General features: G+C 32.4%; 1 protein-coding gene and 1 long non-coding RNA gene across 3 annotated transcripts; both read right to left on the bottom strand.

Annotated features, from left to right (window-relative positions):
• Positions 1-258: 258 nt before the first annotated feature.
• Positions 259-3,410, bottom strand: LOC124373267. Its single transcript, XR_006923415.1, has 2 exons — positions 991-3,410; positions 259-404 (listed from the first exon to the last, which is right to left on the bottom strand). It is a non-coding gene; the product is annotated as an uncharacterized LOC124373267 (long non-coding RNA).
• Positions 3,411-6,610: 3,200 nt separating this feature from the next.
• LOC124373266 (esterase FE4-like) lies at positions 6,611-15,787 on the bottom strand (the record flags this gene model as incomplete). 2 transcript variants are annotated; one of them, XM_046831650.1, is given in 7 exon segments in its annotated part: positions 6,611-6,776; positions 6,872-7,077; positions 7,462-7,647; positions 8,737-8,890; positions 11,373-11,510; positions 13,086-13,241; positions 15,598-15,787. In XM_046831650.1, coding segments are annotated over 6 exon segments (994 nt in total), but the record flags the coding sequence as incomplete, so codon positions are not given.
• Between the last annotated feature and the right edge of the window lie 660 nt (positions 15,788-16,447).

Genomic DNA, 16,447 nt, shown 5'->3' with positions numbered 1-16,447 from the left:
TACGAAAAAAATTGCAAAAGAATTGTTAATATTATGTGTATCGGTATATAAATATTAGTACAATAACTTTGTCATCAGTACTGAATACAAGCTGGCTGATTACAATTAATTATCAAACCTTGAGCACCTCTTAAATTCTAAACTTTTCCAATAAAAACATCCAGTTTAAATAAAAAAGGAGACAATTTATTATAAATGGTACTCTTGCTATTTATTTTACTCTGAATGACTCACATCCACATACTGAGGTACAACATCCCAAGAGAGAGCGTCAGTGTTGGTGTAGAACTGCAGAATCTCCTTGCCTAATCTAAGCTCTTCTTCGCTGTCAGGTGTGGTAGCCAAATCAAGAGGTACCATCAGAGACAAATCTGAGTTTAATTTTTCACAGTTCACTTCTTGTACTGAAACAAACACAAATGTTATATTTCAGTTATACTGGTGATAAACAATAGGACTCTCAAGTTTAATGTTGTTTAGAATAATCATTTATACCAATAAAGGTTCTGTCACAAAAATTAGCAATTCAAATTTCTGCAACATTGTGATTTTATTTATCTACAGTAGGCACTGTTTTAACCACTATTTAGTAGGCTCATTTTGGTAATTGTCATTTAAAGTGACGTTTTCCTTATAAAATCAACAAAGTTTCAGTTCCATTATTGGTTGGTTAAGAGGATGTCTACTGTACATTAATTTGCAAACAATACTGTCATATAATAATTTCTTAATAAAAGTCTGAGCTTTGTCATATAATACTTATCTATACTCAATGTTCAATTTGTTCAATAAGTGTATTGAAACTGTGTGACTGAGCTTATGTGTGTGACAACAAGTGCCAATTATATACTGTGTTAATCAAGTTCTTTTTAGTTTTTTAGAAAGAAAAGTGTAAAGGGTGTTTTGGCTAAGTATTTAAATAATTTTGAGATAGTAAATTTTACTCCATAAATTTAAGTATTAGGGATAAATAACATTGTAAAAACTCACCTATACAGTTCACTCAATCACATGTTTTGTGACTGTTGGATTAACTGTGGTTTATTAATTAAAAAGCTTAGGGTTGTGAAAATCACTGCAAGTAGTCAAGATTTTATTAAAAACTAACACTCTTTCCAGTGTCTTCAATAAGGAAATAGTAATATTAACAATCTCTTAGTTTTAGTTTTGACAAGAAGTTATAACCTGCATTTGATAACTGTGGTAGTTTCCTGTCTGAGACTATTCCATCCCCAACCACAGCACAATCGAACTTTGACATTCACAATTGATAAAGCTTTGACTATTATCTTGATTGTGTTGACCTTGAAACTTGACTGAGGTTGTTTAATGCATCTTGTGTTATCTGATAACGAACAAGTTTGATTACTTGCAATCCTTAACTATTATTACTAACTAACTTAATATTTATTCCCAAGTATTTCTTTTCTGACAGAAATATTATGCAAATAATATATCAATAACTCTTCAATAACTTGACATCCTTCACAACCAGAGCACCAGACTACTACCACTCTAAGCTAAAGAGCAAACACTCACTGGTGCCTGCATCTCAGCGACGCAACACGACTACAACAGTGTACTGCTTGAATCACATCCAAGAATCCGAAGGCAACTGGCTCAGTAAATTTTTAGTTTACCAAGAGGACTGAGCCAATCTAATATCAACCACATCTGTCAGTGCCTGCTGATTTAAGAATGCAACCAGGCAACAACAGTGTATTGCAATAGGATTCTGTCAAAACTGAAGGCTGTAAAAACTGACCCACTTCAGTTTTGAGCCTATTAGATATGGCTTGCAATAAACAACAATTCTCAGAGGGGGACATAGTTTTCGCTAAACTAAAAGGAATACGTCACTGGCCTGCCACAATCACAGAAATAGTAAAACATGAAAACAAAGCTTCAACATTTTCTGTAACATTTTCTGTCACATTTTTTGGCGACAGTACAACAGCCACAGTGAAAGAGTCCTGTCTATCTTTATATTCTACAAACGTTCATATCCACGGTATACCACAAACAGAAAATTTCAAAAATGGAAAATTTAACAAAGCCCTAGCTGAAGCAGAAGTGGCATATAAAGCTAGCTCTTCCAAAAGCCCAGATGTCTTGTATACATCATTAGATGAACTCGAACGCAGTCTGAATGAGAGTAACGTTCTACACAATCTAGAAGATAATGATGAAAAATTAAAAATGGCCGCAAAGATAGGAGCAGCTCTTCTAGAAGAAAATAACTTCCTGAAGGAGAAAAATATTAGACTAGAAGCTACAATAGAAACTCTGGAAGAAAAGATTGAGAAGATGGAAAGTGAAGAAAATAAGTTCATCAATAAAATAGAAAGGCTACTACAGAATATTTCTGAAACGCAAGTCCAATTGGAAAAAGAAAAGAAACTTCGCTTAGACACACAAGCCTTTTTTGAAGAGCACGACAATAAACAAGGACAATTTATTGATGACTATGTAAAGACAATTAGTAACTTAAAGAATACAATTAGAAATCTTGAAAAGAACATTACCTCAAATCGAGATACAAGAAATCAAAAAATTGGAGTAAGTAAAAATGTGGAAACGCAAACTTTAAGTGCTGACCTACACACCAAGGTGATAGAATTTACTTCTCCAGAAGCGCAAACTACTGGTACAGACTTGCACAAGCAAGGCAATCTTGCTCTTGTACTGTACCAACTCACTCAGCTAACTACCTGTCAAGACCAAGTGGAACATCAGCTACAGATGCTACACCAACAAATGCAAAATCAAAATAAGCTGGAACCAAACACATCTGTGAAAGTAACACAAAACACACCTATTATTAGGAAAGGGTCTTTTTCAAAAATAACTAGCTTAGCATCAAGTAAAATAAGACCAGTTCAGCGCCAAAACCAGTTCAGCATTTCTCTCCAGGTAGCAAAAAACAAAAAACATGTAAAAGAAAAAAGCAATACTGTCACAAATGCAATGCATTACAATACACACTCAAACTATGAGGAAGTCACGGCTACTAGACCACCAAGAAACAACACTCTGACAGTGCACAAAGTTAAAGACAGGAAACCACCAATGACTGCTACTAAACTGGAAAAAGAAGAAACATATGAAGACTTTCTGAACAAATATATAGATAGCCTAGGGACAATATCCCCTGCCTGTAAAAAAGTTGAACATGTTTTGTCAAAAACCGCAGGGCAGGACTCTCCACACAATCTTAACATAGATATCTCGCACACAGCATCCAAAGAATCAGACCATACCTCACTATTAAATGATTCTCATTTTTTAGGTATAATCCACAAGAGAGAAAAATACAAACCGATCACAAACAAGCCAAACACCAGAACCTTTTGGAACACAGCACAAAAACAAACCAAACCACCTCAATCACTATCCTACACCAAAATGTTAGAGGACTAAAAAAATAAGGTGGAAAGAATAAATCACCTTTTGAACGACTTACATCCAACACTTGTAGTCCTAACAGAGCACGGTCTCAGCCAAGATAGATTGTCACTTACCAACATCATTGGGTACAATCTTGTAACAGAATATAGCAGGGAAGACCACAGATTGGGGGGAGTTGCTATCTATATCCGTAAAACATCAATTATAGAGGTAGAAGCCATTGACATAGCAGACAAATGTCTAGAACTAACTTTTGAAGCTGCATTAGCAAAATGTAACATCAAGAACAAGTCCTTCTACTTACTAGGTGTATATCGTTCACCAGCTGGACAAACAAAGTTAGGCGTTGACTTTCTATCAAATATACTTACCTCAATCCAACCTGAAACCAAACCCTTTGTTTTAATAGGAGACATAAATATAGATCGCCTAACAGTAAATTCAGACAGCACACTTCTAGAAAACGAACTGCTGACCTTCGGTATTAGACGGCTACCCCTTCCAGCTACAAGAATAACCAACCTATCAACAACCTCCATCGATTGTATTTGTACAAACATCTCACAAGACACTGTTGACTTTACAATTTTTCAAGCTGGTATTTCAGACCATACTGGTCAAATCTGCTTTCTGAAAGTGGAATTCGAACAACCTTCCAAGAAACCTGCTTGTGAAAAGAGAAATTTTTCTACTCAGAACCTCAACTGTCTGAGAAGTGAATTTGCAGAAGAAAACTGGGAAAGTGTGTTTGAAACTCATGACACAGAGAAGGCCTATAACTGCTTTCAACAAATTGTAAGGTACACATTGGATAAAGTATGCCCCAAAAAACAGGTTAGGATAAAAAACAAGAAATAAACTGAGAGTCCACTACGACGAAGAGGCAGCTATGCTCAAAGAAGAATTTTTAACCACTCTACGCAGGTACAAACTTACTGGAAGCGAAAACGACAGAATACTTATGATAACAAAAAAGAAAGCTTATGATTTAAAGCTAAGAAATCTTAAGCGAAATGTCACTGCTGAATATATCTCTAACTCAGACAACAAACCCAAAGCCTTGTGGAACATTATAAATTCAGAAAAGCAGTCTAAACAAAAAGAAGAATCCAAACTCATGCTTGAAGTAGAAGGGGATATGCTAAGTAATCCTTCCCAAATAGCTAACTTCTTCAACCACCATTTTTCAACAATAGCAGATTCCACACTAAAAGAAAATAGAAAAAAACTGGATAACATAAACATAACCAAACCACTCACCTTTCCAGGCTTTAACGAACAGCTATTGAATCTTACACCAACAACCATAAAAGAAGTCCTATCAGTGATATCCTCCCTCAAATCTAAGCTTTCTTGTGGACTGGATGAAGTCCCTTCAAAAGTTGTAAAGCACTGTGCTAAACAATTAGCACCACCATTGGTAAATATTATAAATAAATCCTTCAAATCTGGTCATTTTCCATCTTCTTTGAAAATTGCCAAAATATCCGAAGCATAAAAAAGGTCCAGTTACAAAAGTAGAAAACTATCGCCCGATTTCATTGATATCAACCTTTTCAAAAATAGCAGAAAAAATAGCACTTTCACGTATTTCAAAACACCTTGAACAAAACAGCCTGATATCAAATAACCAGCACGGTTTTCTTAAAGGAAGGTCAACAACCACAGCTCTCACAAGTCTGATTGAACAAATAACTGATCACCTGGATGATGGGAAGCTTGTATCGGCCGTTTTGCTGGATTATAGTAAAGCATTCGATTGTCTTGACCATGATCTCATTTTGAGAAAACTACCAACTTTGGGGATAAAAGGTTTATCAAAAGATTGGCTGGGCAGCTATTTAACTGGTCGAAGGCAAATTGTTGAAATTCAACAAATTGCAAACAAGAAAAAATGTGTGTATAGATCTACACAACTTCCAGTAAGTAGAGGAGTACCCCAAGGGTCAGTCCTGGGTCCTTTTCTATATATACTCTTTACCAATGACTTTTCTAATTACATTAATGACCCCAGGGTTCAACCCATTTTATATGCAGATGACACAACTCTACTTTTTACAAATGACACACCTCTCGGACTACACATGGACATTTTAACATCAACTGACAATGCAATGCAATACTGTCTTCAAAGCGATCTCGCAATAAATCCGTCTAAAACCACTCAGATCAACTTCAGCAGAAGACATGAGCAAATCCCGGAAACTCCCAATATTATAGTTGACAATACAACAAAGCTACTGGGTGTAACTATAGATAGTGCTCTTTCATGGAATGACCACATACACAACCTCACCAAAAAAACTTTCATCAGGCATCTACGTGGTAAGAAGAATAAAGTGGATTGCAAGCACAGATGCAGCCAAAGCAGCTTATTATGCTCTTGTCGAATCCCATATCAGATATGGAATACTATCTTGGGGAGGAACATCTGAGTGCAACATGAATAAAGTTTTAGTCCTTCAGAAAAAAGCAGTCAGAGCACTTGCAAACCTGAATCATACAGACAGCTGCAGAGATGCCTTCAAGTCACTGAAGCTCCTAACCGTAACAGCACTTTATCTTCTTGCAGCAGTCATTTACACCGACCAGATGGACTTTCCCAGGAATGAAGACATTCATTCATACAATACACGAGGAGCATTAAACTACCCTCTTCCTACCCATCGGACAACACATTTTAGTAAAAAACCATCCTACCTGGGCCGTAAAGTTCTAAACTCACTTCCACAAAACCTCAAAAACCTCAGAGGAAATGAACTGAAGAGACGTCTCCAGGACTGGCTAGTGGAACGACCTGTCTACACTATTAACGAATTCTACAATATTGTAAAGCAAGAGACATAAAATATCATTTCATTTCTGTTGACGCCATTGTATTTCTTGAAGAAACTACAAATAAAGATTCTTGTCTATTGTCTATTGTCTAATTTGAGGTAGAAAGCATTGAAACAACATTCTGTTTACCTCTCTCTGAAAATATAAGCACTTTAGGTTTGGAAAACTTTCTTTTAAACCTCAAAAATGCATAAAAACAATATTTTGAGACCTCATATTTTTTATGATATATAATATTTAAAAAAAAATATCTTCCTCTCAAAAAATATAAAGTAGTTTTCCTTACTTATTTAAAGTGGAAAATAAAACTGAATGTGTTCTTAAATTCTCAATAAACTATAAAAATGTAAACCAACTCACTCACAGGCCAGAGCCAGCAACCCTTCCTTGTCATTAGCACCAATGATTAAAGGCACTCTGGTGAATTCTCCCCTCTCCATCATTTTTCGAGGATAGTCAGGCAGGAATGGACTATCTCCGGCTTTATCAACACAAGGCAGAAATATGAGTGAGAACTTCTGAACCTTCTCCTATGAAGAAAAAATATTCAGGTAAAAAATATATATGTAGTAAAATCACTTGTATAACAAATAATCACACAATTTGTGGTAAAATATTTTCATACTTTTTCTGTTCTAAGTGCATCGCTTTCCTGAGCCTGCAGGAGATCCATAGCAGGAACACACCTGAGGAACTCCAGGACAGTGTCAGGATCCTGAGACTTACAGCCCAGCTCTCTGGCTAGGAGGAAGGCTTTTTCTCTGGGTTTGTCCTGTAAAGCCCATTGAGCAAGTGAAGTTCCACTCTGCATAATGGCTTTGTGAAACAATCCTATAAAAAGAGAAGTTTTATTAATATCTAAATTTTCAAACACAACATATCGAATAGAATATTTAAATCAGGTTATACCTTTAATAAATTTAGCCGAAATATGTACTAACTTTCTTCCTATATGTACTAGCCATTGTACTTTGCTGTTTCTAAATCAGCAGAGAATTCTGGGATAGCATTTCATTTGGTGATGATCATGTAGCAACTCTATTTATACAGGAAATAAAAATAAAATTGTGATGACTCTTCTAGAAAGTGGAGACTGCAGGTGGCAGTGTACAAAAGCCCATCCTGCACTCTCCTCAAACATTATTACATTTTTGGAATCTCCTCATAATTGTTAATGTCAATCATATACTAGAACAATGTCAGTATTTTACTCACCTCTAGACAGTGGAGACAGCAGATGATAGTGTACAGAAGCTGCGCCTGCACTCTCTCCAAATATTGTCACATTGTTAGGGTCTCCACCAAAATTAGTGATATTGTCTTGTACCCACTGCAATGCCAGAATCTGGTCCTTGAGACCTACGTTTCCTGGCAATTTGCTGTTCTCAAGTGACAGAAATCCTGTAAAATGTATACAAAAATAAACTAATCTTGATGTTAATTTGTTATATTTCAAATTTAATACAGTTTATATAACCATTTTAATAACTTCACTTCATACCCTAATTATAACATACATACATAATATACATACATACATACATAATATATCACACTATGTACTGACTCGAACAGTGATATAACTAAGACAGCATTGGTGGGGGGATGAATATGATTAAAGAGCACACCACGCTAGGGTGAATTAAATAAATATGAATAACTCTAAATTTTAATAAATTTAAACAAATACTTCTGTATTTCAAACGAGTTGGATATTTGGGGGGAGAGTTTCCTAACCCCCTTCCCTTTAGTTATACTACTGCATTTCTTAATGGATTTTTAATTTTTGAGCACTTCTATTAGAACAGTAAGTGGTTGAACATTTTATAACTAACCTTTACATCTCAATTAAACCACATTTGCCTTCAATTTCTTGTTCAGAACAAAAATGCCCTCAGCACTTTCCTAAGGCTTGAATGATGCAATGATGCACATGATGAATGTGCCACTCTCACAGGTTGAACGGTCTACACTCTGGATTATGTCACTTCTGCTGCTTGAATGATGCAATGATGCACATGCTGAAATATGCCACTCTAACAGGTTGAACGGACTACACCCTGGATTGTGTCACTTCTGCTGCTTGAATGATGCAATGATGCACATGCTGAACTGTGTCATTCTCATAAATTGAATAGTTTACACTCTGGATTGTGTCACCTCTGCTGCTTGAATATTTTAAAGCTTAAATATTCTACTGATGAAACTACTGTGTTATAGTTTAAATTTGAACTATCAAATTTACCAATCATTAGGTGCTGCATTCTCTCAAGAACGTGGTATACCAGACGTACTATGTATGGTTTCCACAATAATATAAATTGTTCTTTAACTTTATAGTTTTTTTTATAAAAAGCGCAAAGCAAATTATTGTTAAGTGTTAGCTCTTAATTTAAGGACAAAAAAATTCAACTGCTTTATTGGTGTTTATCAAAATTTCATATTATGAACCATTAACTATCTTTAAGTAATATTACTTTTCCTAATTACCTAAAGCCCCACAACGATAGTTGATTGTGACTAGGACTATATCTTCCTCAATCAAGAAGTCAGGACCATAGATTTCAGTGGAGCCAGAGCCTCCAGAAAAGCCTCCTCCATGGATCCACACCATAACAGCCTTGTTGCCTCCTTCCTCTCCTGGCTACTTTTGAAAAAAGTAAATTTTACTATTATAGACAGAAAAACTTCTCAGTCTTACATATAGGTAAGCTGTAATATATTAGATAGAAAAGTAGTATTTTTATGTTTTTACATTAACCCATTTAGGAACAATTTTATGACTTTTAACAATGCTCTTGATTAATGAAATAAACCTTGAGCCTGTGGAAAGACGTAGCAGTTTATTGTTTTTTAAGCATTTATGGAAATAAGTTAACATAATAATAATAACAAATCTTTATTTTGTCATACGGATATTTATAATCATTGACAATGTCACTATACAGCCATGGACAAATTCAAAACTTAAAATTAATTTACATTTAAATGACAATTATCTTTTTGTAATCTTTAACCTAGAACATTATGTCACAAATTAAAATTGGCTCTTATGCATTTACATTTTTAAATAAAAAAAATGTATTTAACCAATGATGTATACACAAATAAAAACTTATTTAAATGAACTAGTACTAGATAAATTAAGCTTTGAAATTGTACCGATTGTATTAAATAATAATTCTGGGGTAACTGGATTACCGGTGGAAGGAGTAGGCCCAGATGAATGATAAGGACTGGACTGTACAAAAGAGGCTGCTATCGGCGAGGCGCGCATCGCAGATGGCAGTGTTTGATAACGAAATTGAGAGGTGGGGTGAGGTAGACGTGCCGTACCTCCCGTCTCAGTTCATCGGAAGTTATTGCAACGAGTAGAGTTTGGAAAGTGCTTGAGTAAATCTTTTTGCTAATCGTCATCAAACCTGCGGGTAAGTGAACTTTTAACTGGAGTCCAGTCAATATTCATTCTAAGTTATTTTGAATAATTTTGGGAAAGAAATATTGTAAAAATTAAATTTAATGGGAATTTAGGAACTTTTCCTTTTGACCTGTGCAATATAAAACTTGTTGGTGCAGTGAAGTGAGCACATGTATATAAAATTTTATTTAAAAATACTAAAAGGGTTTTGTGGTTGTTACAGATGCTTTCAGCAATTTTTTGATTTATTAAATCTCTAACACTGAAGAATATTTTTGATTTTTAAATCTGTAACACTGAAGAAATTTTGATTTTTAAATCTCTAACACTGAAGAATAGTTTTAAAGTAAAGTAAAGAAAATTTGTAACAAACAAAATTGAATTTTGAAGATAAATTAAAGTGAAGAATTGCCAGATCAGATTAGAGTGTGAATGTTTGAATTTTGAAAATTGAATAAAAGACAAGCTGTAAGAACTTTGTACATTGTTGAGAGTGAAGAATATATTACAAGTTTGAATTTAAAAGTCATCAAGAAGTTTTTATTTTAATTTTAATTCCAGTAATTATTTTTAAGAAGAAGTGTTATTTTGGTTTGAACTTTATTTATTTCAGAAGATTTTCTTTTATTTTGAACCTTCACAAAAGTTTTAAATTTCAAAGCTAACCCCTCATGTGCCAGTAAAACGGTACAAAATAGTTAATTATAAAACAATATTTACACACTATATTAGGTATTAAGACTATAATTATTTTCTAACATTTTCATAGCCCAACAGGATATAACATAACATTAAATTGTTATTTGACAAAATTTTGCTGTGAATATTTATTTAACAACAATACTTTAATTCACTCAGTATATATTGCACACTTTTAAAATTAAAACTAAAACTACTTTTTATGGGAAATCTATATTATGAAAAGAATTTCTTGATTTTTGTACATCAGTACTAGTATATACTAGTATATATATATATATATATATAATATTATATATATATATATATAGATTTCCAATGTTATTCTGAGAGAATTTTTGTTTTGTTTAAAACGGCTGATTACTATAACACAAACGTTGTTTGGAGAGTTATTCTAAATCCACTAGCCAACTTAATAAACTCATTTCTTTATGATGGTTTACATTCGTAATTTTAAAAATATATTTTTCTAACGAAATCCAAGGATTTCTTACTATTGGATGAAAACATTTTAGTTTTGACTTAAAGATTGAAAGCTTTAAGAAAATAATAATAAACTTATTCATCACATTGTTTCTTGATGATCATATAAATAAGAAGATATTTTACTAGTACTTAGTCTTATTTACAATAAATTTATGATCTTAAAACATCATTATAGTAATATAGAGTTTTTTTATAAAATATAGATTGAATTTATTATAAACCGGTAACAGATCATTATATTTTTAATAATTCATTAGCATTGTTATATTAAAATCTAATTTTCTGTATGGAAACCTTATAGATTTGAGATGAGTTCCTATTTATAATGCAAACTTTAACCTTATTTTAAAAGCGGTGCATCAATACGTAGCTTGTAGATAACTTGTTTCCCCTTTTAAATTAAGATCCTACACGCAGTATGCTCCCATTAGAAGAGGAATTATGATGGAAATTACTCATACTATTTGGATTATAAGAGAAAATTCAAGACACCAAGTATTAAAACAGAATTTATAAAACTAACCTCTGTTGTGTATACATTGAGATACAGGCAATCTTCATCACCTAGGAGATTCTTAAAAACAATATGTTTATGAAGTGAATCATTTCCTTCCATTGTGGCATCATGAACTCCATTCCATTTACCAAAAGGCTGAGGATCCTGAAATACAGTACTTTGGTAAGGAATACTGTTGATAAAATATATTTTCTATGTTCACTGTAATATGTATTACATTAGTACATATTAGTGTAATGTCTTGAATCTGACATTTTTGAGCTTCTTCGCCATCAATGACTTTTTTGGATCTCTTCTGATGAACATGACTCCAGATTCCAGAAGCCAAGTCTGTGACAGTGTCAGATTCCAGACACTGCACTAATAGGAAGGTGAACTGGAGCTAAACTCAGCACTCATACTGAAGTTGGGTTTCCATCAAAAAATTCAAAAACCCGTCTGAATGGCAGCTTGTTTGTTATGTAACTAGTGTACTACATACTGAAATGATTTTCCAAGTTTCTCTTCCAAGATTCTTATTTCCAAGTTACTCTTCCAAGATTCTTATTACTCCGTGTTTACCTGTTTTTGTTGGGCAACCATCATATCCAACACAAGCAAGTTCAGACAAGCTCAGATTTTTTCCAGACATGTACTCTATAACTGAGTTAACCATATCTATAGTGTTTTCCTGATAAAGGCTTCACATGACCTAGATATAAAAACCAGGCTCTTGTATGAGTGATCAAAGTCATAAGTACAAACAAAATAAGAACATAGAAAACTAATAGTGAAAAAGTATGGGGTTTTAATTTTTTTATTATTTAAAAGTCTTATTCACACCTAATATTTTCTCTGGTGATTAAAAATCCTTTAATATTACTTTGATAACTACTGTGGCTCCGGTTGGTTTTTGCAAGTTTTCTACAATAATGATGAAAATTTTTATTTTTCACAACAAAACTGAATTTTTTAGGCAAATGTGCAGTCATAAAATATAAACTCTCAAGCTTAATATTTTACGATATAAATTAAAACATTTACAATAAAAATTTTAAGACACACATTTTTTTGAACGGACAAATTTAAAAACATTTTAAACAAAAATGTAAATATTTTCACTAAAATTTATTATTATTTATTATGTTATTTGCACAGTCTAAAGATATTACCCGTTTGATCTAATATTGTATGCTGTTCATCCTATACGCACTACACAACTTTTAAGAGATAAATTTTTGATCATATGAAGTTGACTTTTTTCAGCCACCCTAATGAATAATCAATGATACAACAATAACAATACAAGGAGGCTGGTTGTAATTATATTTACGACATTCCTTCAAGTTTGTCTGTCTAAAATTGAGGTGTGTATTAAAATTGATCAAGAATATAAAGGTTTGGAATAAAACAGTATTGCTAAGGAATTCTGTTTTATTGCATGAGAACATTGTCATAAGCATTTAAAGAAATGTAAACTTGTGTTTATTAGTAGGTATATAATTATCTGATATTAAACAAAAGTCAGTCATAACACTGATCCTTGAAAAACCCTTACATTAACCTCATACAATTTCGAGCAGTACAGTTACTTCACTTAATTAATTGTGTCTATAATATAATGAATTGTATTATTTTCTTGTACAGTACGTGAATAAATATCTTCAAATTATTAAAATACTAATAAAATATTTTAAATAATAAAATTTAATGTACTCAAAATGATACTAAAGTACATACCTTAAATCTTAAATCACCAATTGGAGGTTTTGCATAAGGAATTCCTTGAAAAGAATAATAAGTTGTTTTGGAAATCCCTTCTGATTCCAAGATCAAGCCTCTCAGTCTTCCTTGATTTGTAGTTATTTCAATATAATCTTCCATTTTACCTGAAAACTAGATAATTTGGTTTTTATCTCATAATAGTATTGCATGGTTTGCAACAAAATTTTCTATTGTTAATCTAAATGTTTAACACTGAGAGGATCAGATATATCAGGTGCCCCAAAAGTCTCCCACTACTTTTGAACAGAAATATATCTATCAATATCCATGGAGGGATTGTTTTAAGACTATAAATCATGGTATTTGGCATATATGAAACCTCCAACCCCAACCCTAAATGGGGATGGGGGATAAGTAGCATTTTTTTAAATATAAATCACTATGAAATGAAATTTTAAATTCAGTTAAATTCATTTTTGTGTGTTTTGTAAATTAACACAGATAGTTTAGATTATTTTCTAGCAAAAGTATTGATTTTTCTTAAATTAAAATGTTTCAGTTGCTATGTTGTACTGGACTGAGATAGAAACATACGATTTGAATGAACACGGTCATAGCTGTCAAAATACTATGTCAAGAATAATGAATTGCAACTCAAAGCACAAAAATTAAATTTGTATAGTTTAAAAGGAAAAAAACAAAGTAGCTACTAAGCTAATAACCAAAAATGTATCTCCACCCAGTCCAACACCACGTATTTTATTTAAAACAGAAACTTGCACAGCATTATTCTGTAATGAAAGCCAAAAATCAGCCAAGTTGTAATAAAGTTTACATATAGTATTTTTACTTGATCCATTGCTATTTTTTTAGTATGGTAATACTTAATCATTTTTCTTACGTACATATTAGGAACAAGGATACATAAATATTACATCAGAATTTAAATTACCCTAAATATCTAATACAATGAAACTTAAAATGTATGAAGACTTATGCATTTCCATTTAGTTTAGACATTTATAATTAGTTTTATAATAATTTTTATTTCTTTTTTCCAGAATGGTTGATTTGATTACTTTTTAAATTGCATATATTGAACATAAATCTAAGAATATTATGATGTATATTTTCCTGATTGTGAAAAGAACTGTATTTTAAAATTAATTATTGTATTTGTGTAATTCATCAAGTTGTTTAGGATCATGGAAATGAATACCAATTTTTGTATAAAGAAACAAATCTGTCTCATCTTAGATGTAGTACCAAAAGGGTCCACTATGACTAATAATGGTCTCTGATGCTCAATTCACTTGCCCCTCCCCACCAGTGATGCCAAAGCAGGATAGTGTTTGCTGTACTGCCAAAGGGGGTTCATGCTTTCTCGTACTTGTTTTTATTGTCTGTTTTGATGTGTAAATGTGAATGTTAGCTATTTTATAGCGTTTACTTGTGAATATAAGTTACTTGAGAAGTTGTTTTAGTTGCATTATGTGTATAAGCAATACTGGTGGGATGTAGCTACTTGTAAAAAGCATTAAAGGAAAAAGAAATTTAATCTTTCTCAAGTTTAAAAAATGCACCAGTGGGAGTTTTTGTTTTGTTTTTTTTTTTATTTAACCCTCTAGAGACCAACTGACGAAACAGACTGTTACAGATAGACTATGTTACATTGTCAGATGTCTTATAAAGGCTAAAGTAAAAAGGAGCTGATAACACTCAAGATTTTATGAGAGTTTTGGTTAGTGCTAGTGTTTTTTGTCACGTGTTAATTTTGTTACTGAAAATAAAATGTGATGTATCTAGAGCAGCCCGCATGAAAATAGTCTGATACCATTTGATGTGGTGTTGCTGCTGATCACCAGCTGTTCCCTAATGTTGTGATGAATCAATCATTTTTCATAAATGTACAAATGGCAATAGTGTTGGGTGTGAGTATAGGAAAGGGACTGAAATTCCCCACAGCTACCATTGTTTGTTTTGGTTCGGGGTGCTATAGTTATTATTTTTCTATGATCACTAAATATGATGTGAAGATCTTTATTTGGTCATTGTTACTAGTCTTGATGTAGGTATATAAATTTAAGATGAACAAAATGAGTATTAAATTGGGATTCTTACTAGCTCAATACTAACATCAAACTGAAGAAGTAAACAGTTTAAGTTTCTTTTGTGTCAGTAACACACCAAGTGTGTTATTTATATAATTCCATGTAACAAAATAATTGATTTTGAATATATTTAATCAATCTGACAGAATTTATTTTCATAAAAGTTATCTTAATGACCTGTATGGTCTGCATACAGGAATAATGGAACTTTTATCCTGTTCAGTAAAATTACTCACTCAGTAAATTTGCTCCTTGGTTCTTTAAGTACAATAACAGAACTAAAATGACTGACTGATAGTTTACATATAAGTGTGAAATTAGAACATAATTAAAATAGAAAACAAAAAAGCCAACATAGTACTAGTACTAAGAGGCAAAGGTTATCACTATTTTCAAACTGATTCAGCTCTACTTACGTCTTGTTACTGATACTAAGTGAACATGAGCTAAAACTTATCAACAACACTTTTAATAAGGAAATTATGTGGATAACCACTACAGATATTTCAAACCGTTAATTTTCAAATCTCACTTTGACGTGTCTCTTACACTGTAAAAGTAAAAACAGAAGAAGATGAGTAAAATTTGGATAGAAATACCCATTATTATCAATCAGAAGGACAGAGGTCATTCTCAAGATAAAGGCGTTGCACAATAAAACTGATAGAAGCAGAGTGTTTTTTCATCAAAGAATAATAATCGCAATGTCATTCTTAAATATTTTATTTTATCATACAGGTCTGTATCTTGCAGAGTTGTTAACACCTCCTGTAGTCAATTATCGACCTCCTCTGAGAGGGAGGGCTCTGTTGGACATTATTAGGGCAACAAGTTTGAAATAGATTTGAACTTATTTCTAATTTTGAATGACAATTAAATCCGAAAGGAATAGAACAGTTGAGTGAATGTAAAACTATAAAATGCACACTAATAACTTAAATCTGTGCAAAAGTTTACAAACTTTAATTTAATGAAAAACCAAGGGATTTATTAAAAGTAGTTAATAAATCTTTGATCTTGAGACCATCTTATCTTTTTCTCGTCTTCTGAATGATAGTGTTCATTTTAAGAACCATCTACACTGTAGAGAAGTCTTTTAAGTCTTTGGTTTTGGTACCAGACAGACTTGAAGGTGTTAGAAGTGTTTTCTACTTTTAAGAGATGGGCTTGCCATCACTTCCATTATGCTTTTATTAAATATTTATTTATTGTAGTCATATATAAAATATTTTGGTTTACTTTTCAAATACTGTACCTTTCAAGTTT

This window comes from Homalodisca vitripennis, unplaced genomic scaffold (genome assembly GCF_021130785.1).
Source record: "Homalodisca vitripennis isolate AUS2020 unplaced genomic scaffold, UT_GWSS_2.1 ScUCBcl_5190;HRSCAF=11807, whole genome shotgun sequence".
Lineage (NCBI taxonomy): Eukaryota > Metazoa > Arthropoda > Insecta > Hemiptera > Cicadellidae > Homalodisca > Homalodisca vitripennis.
Note: the sequence above shows the minus strand (reverse complement) of the source record. Positions and strands in the feature narration are given on the sequence as shown.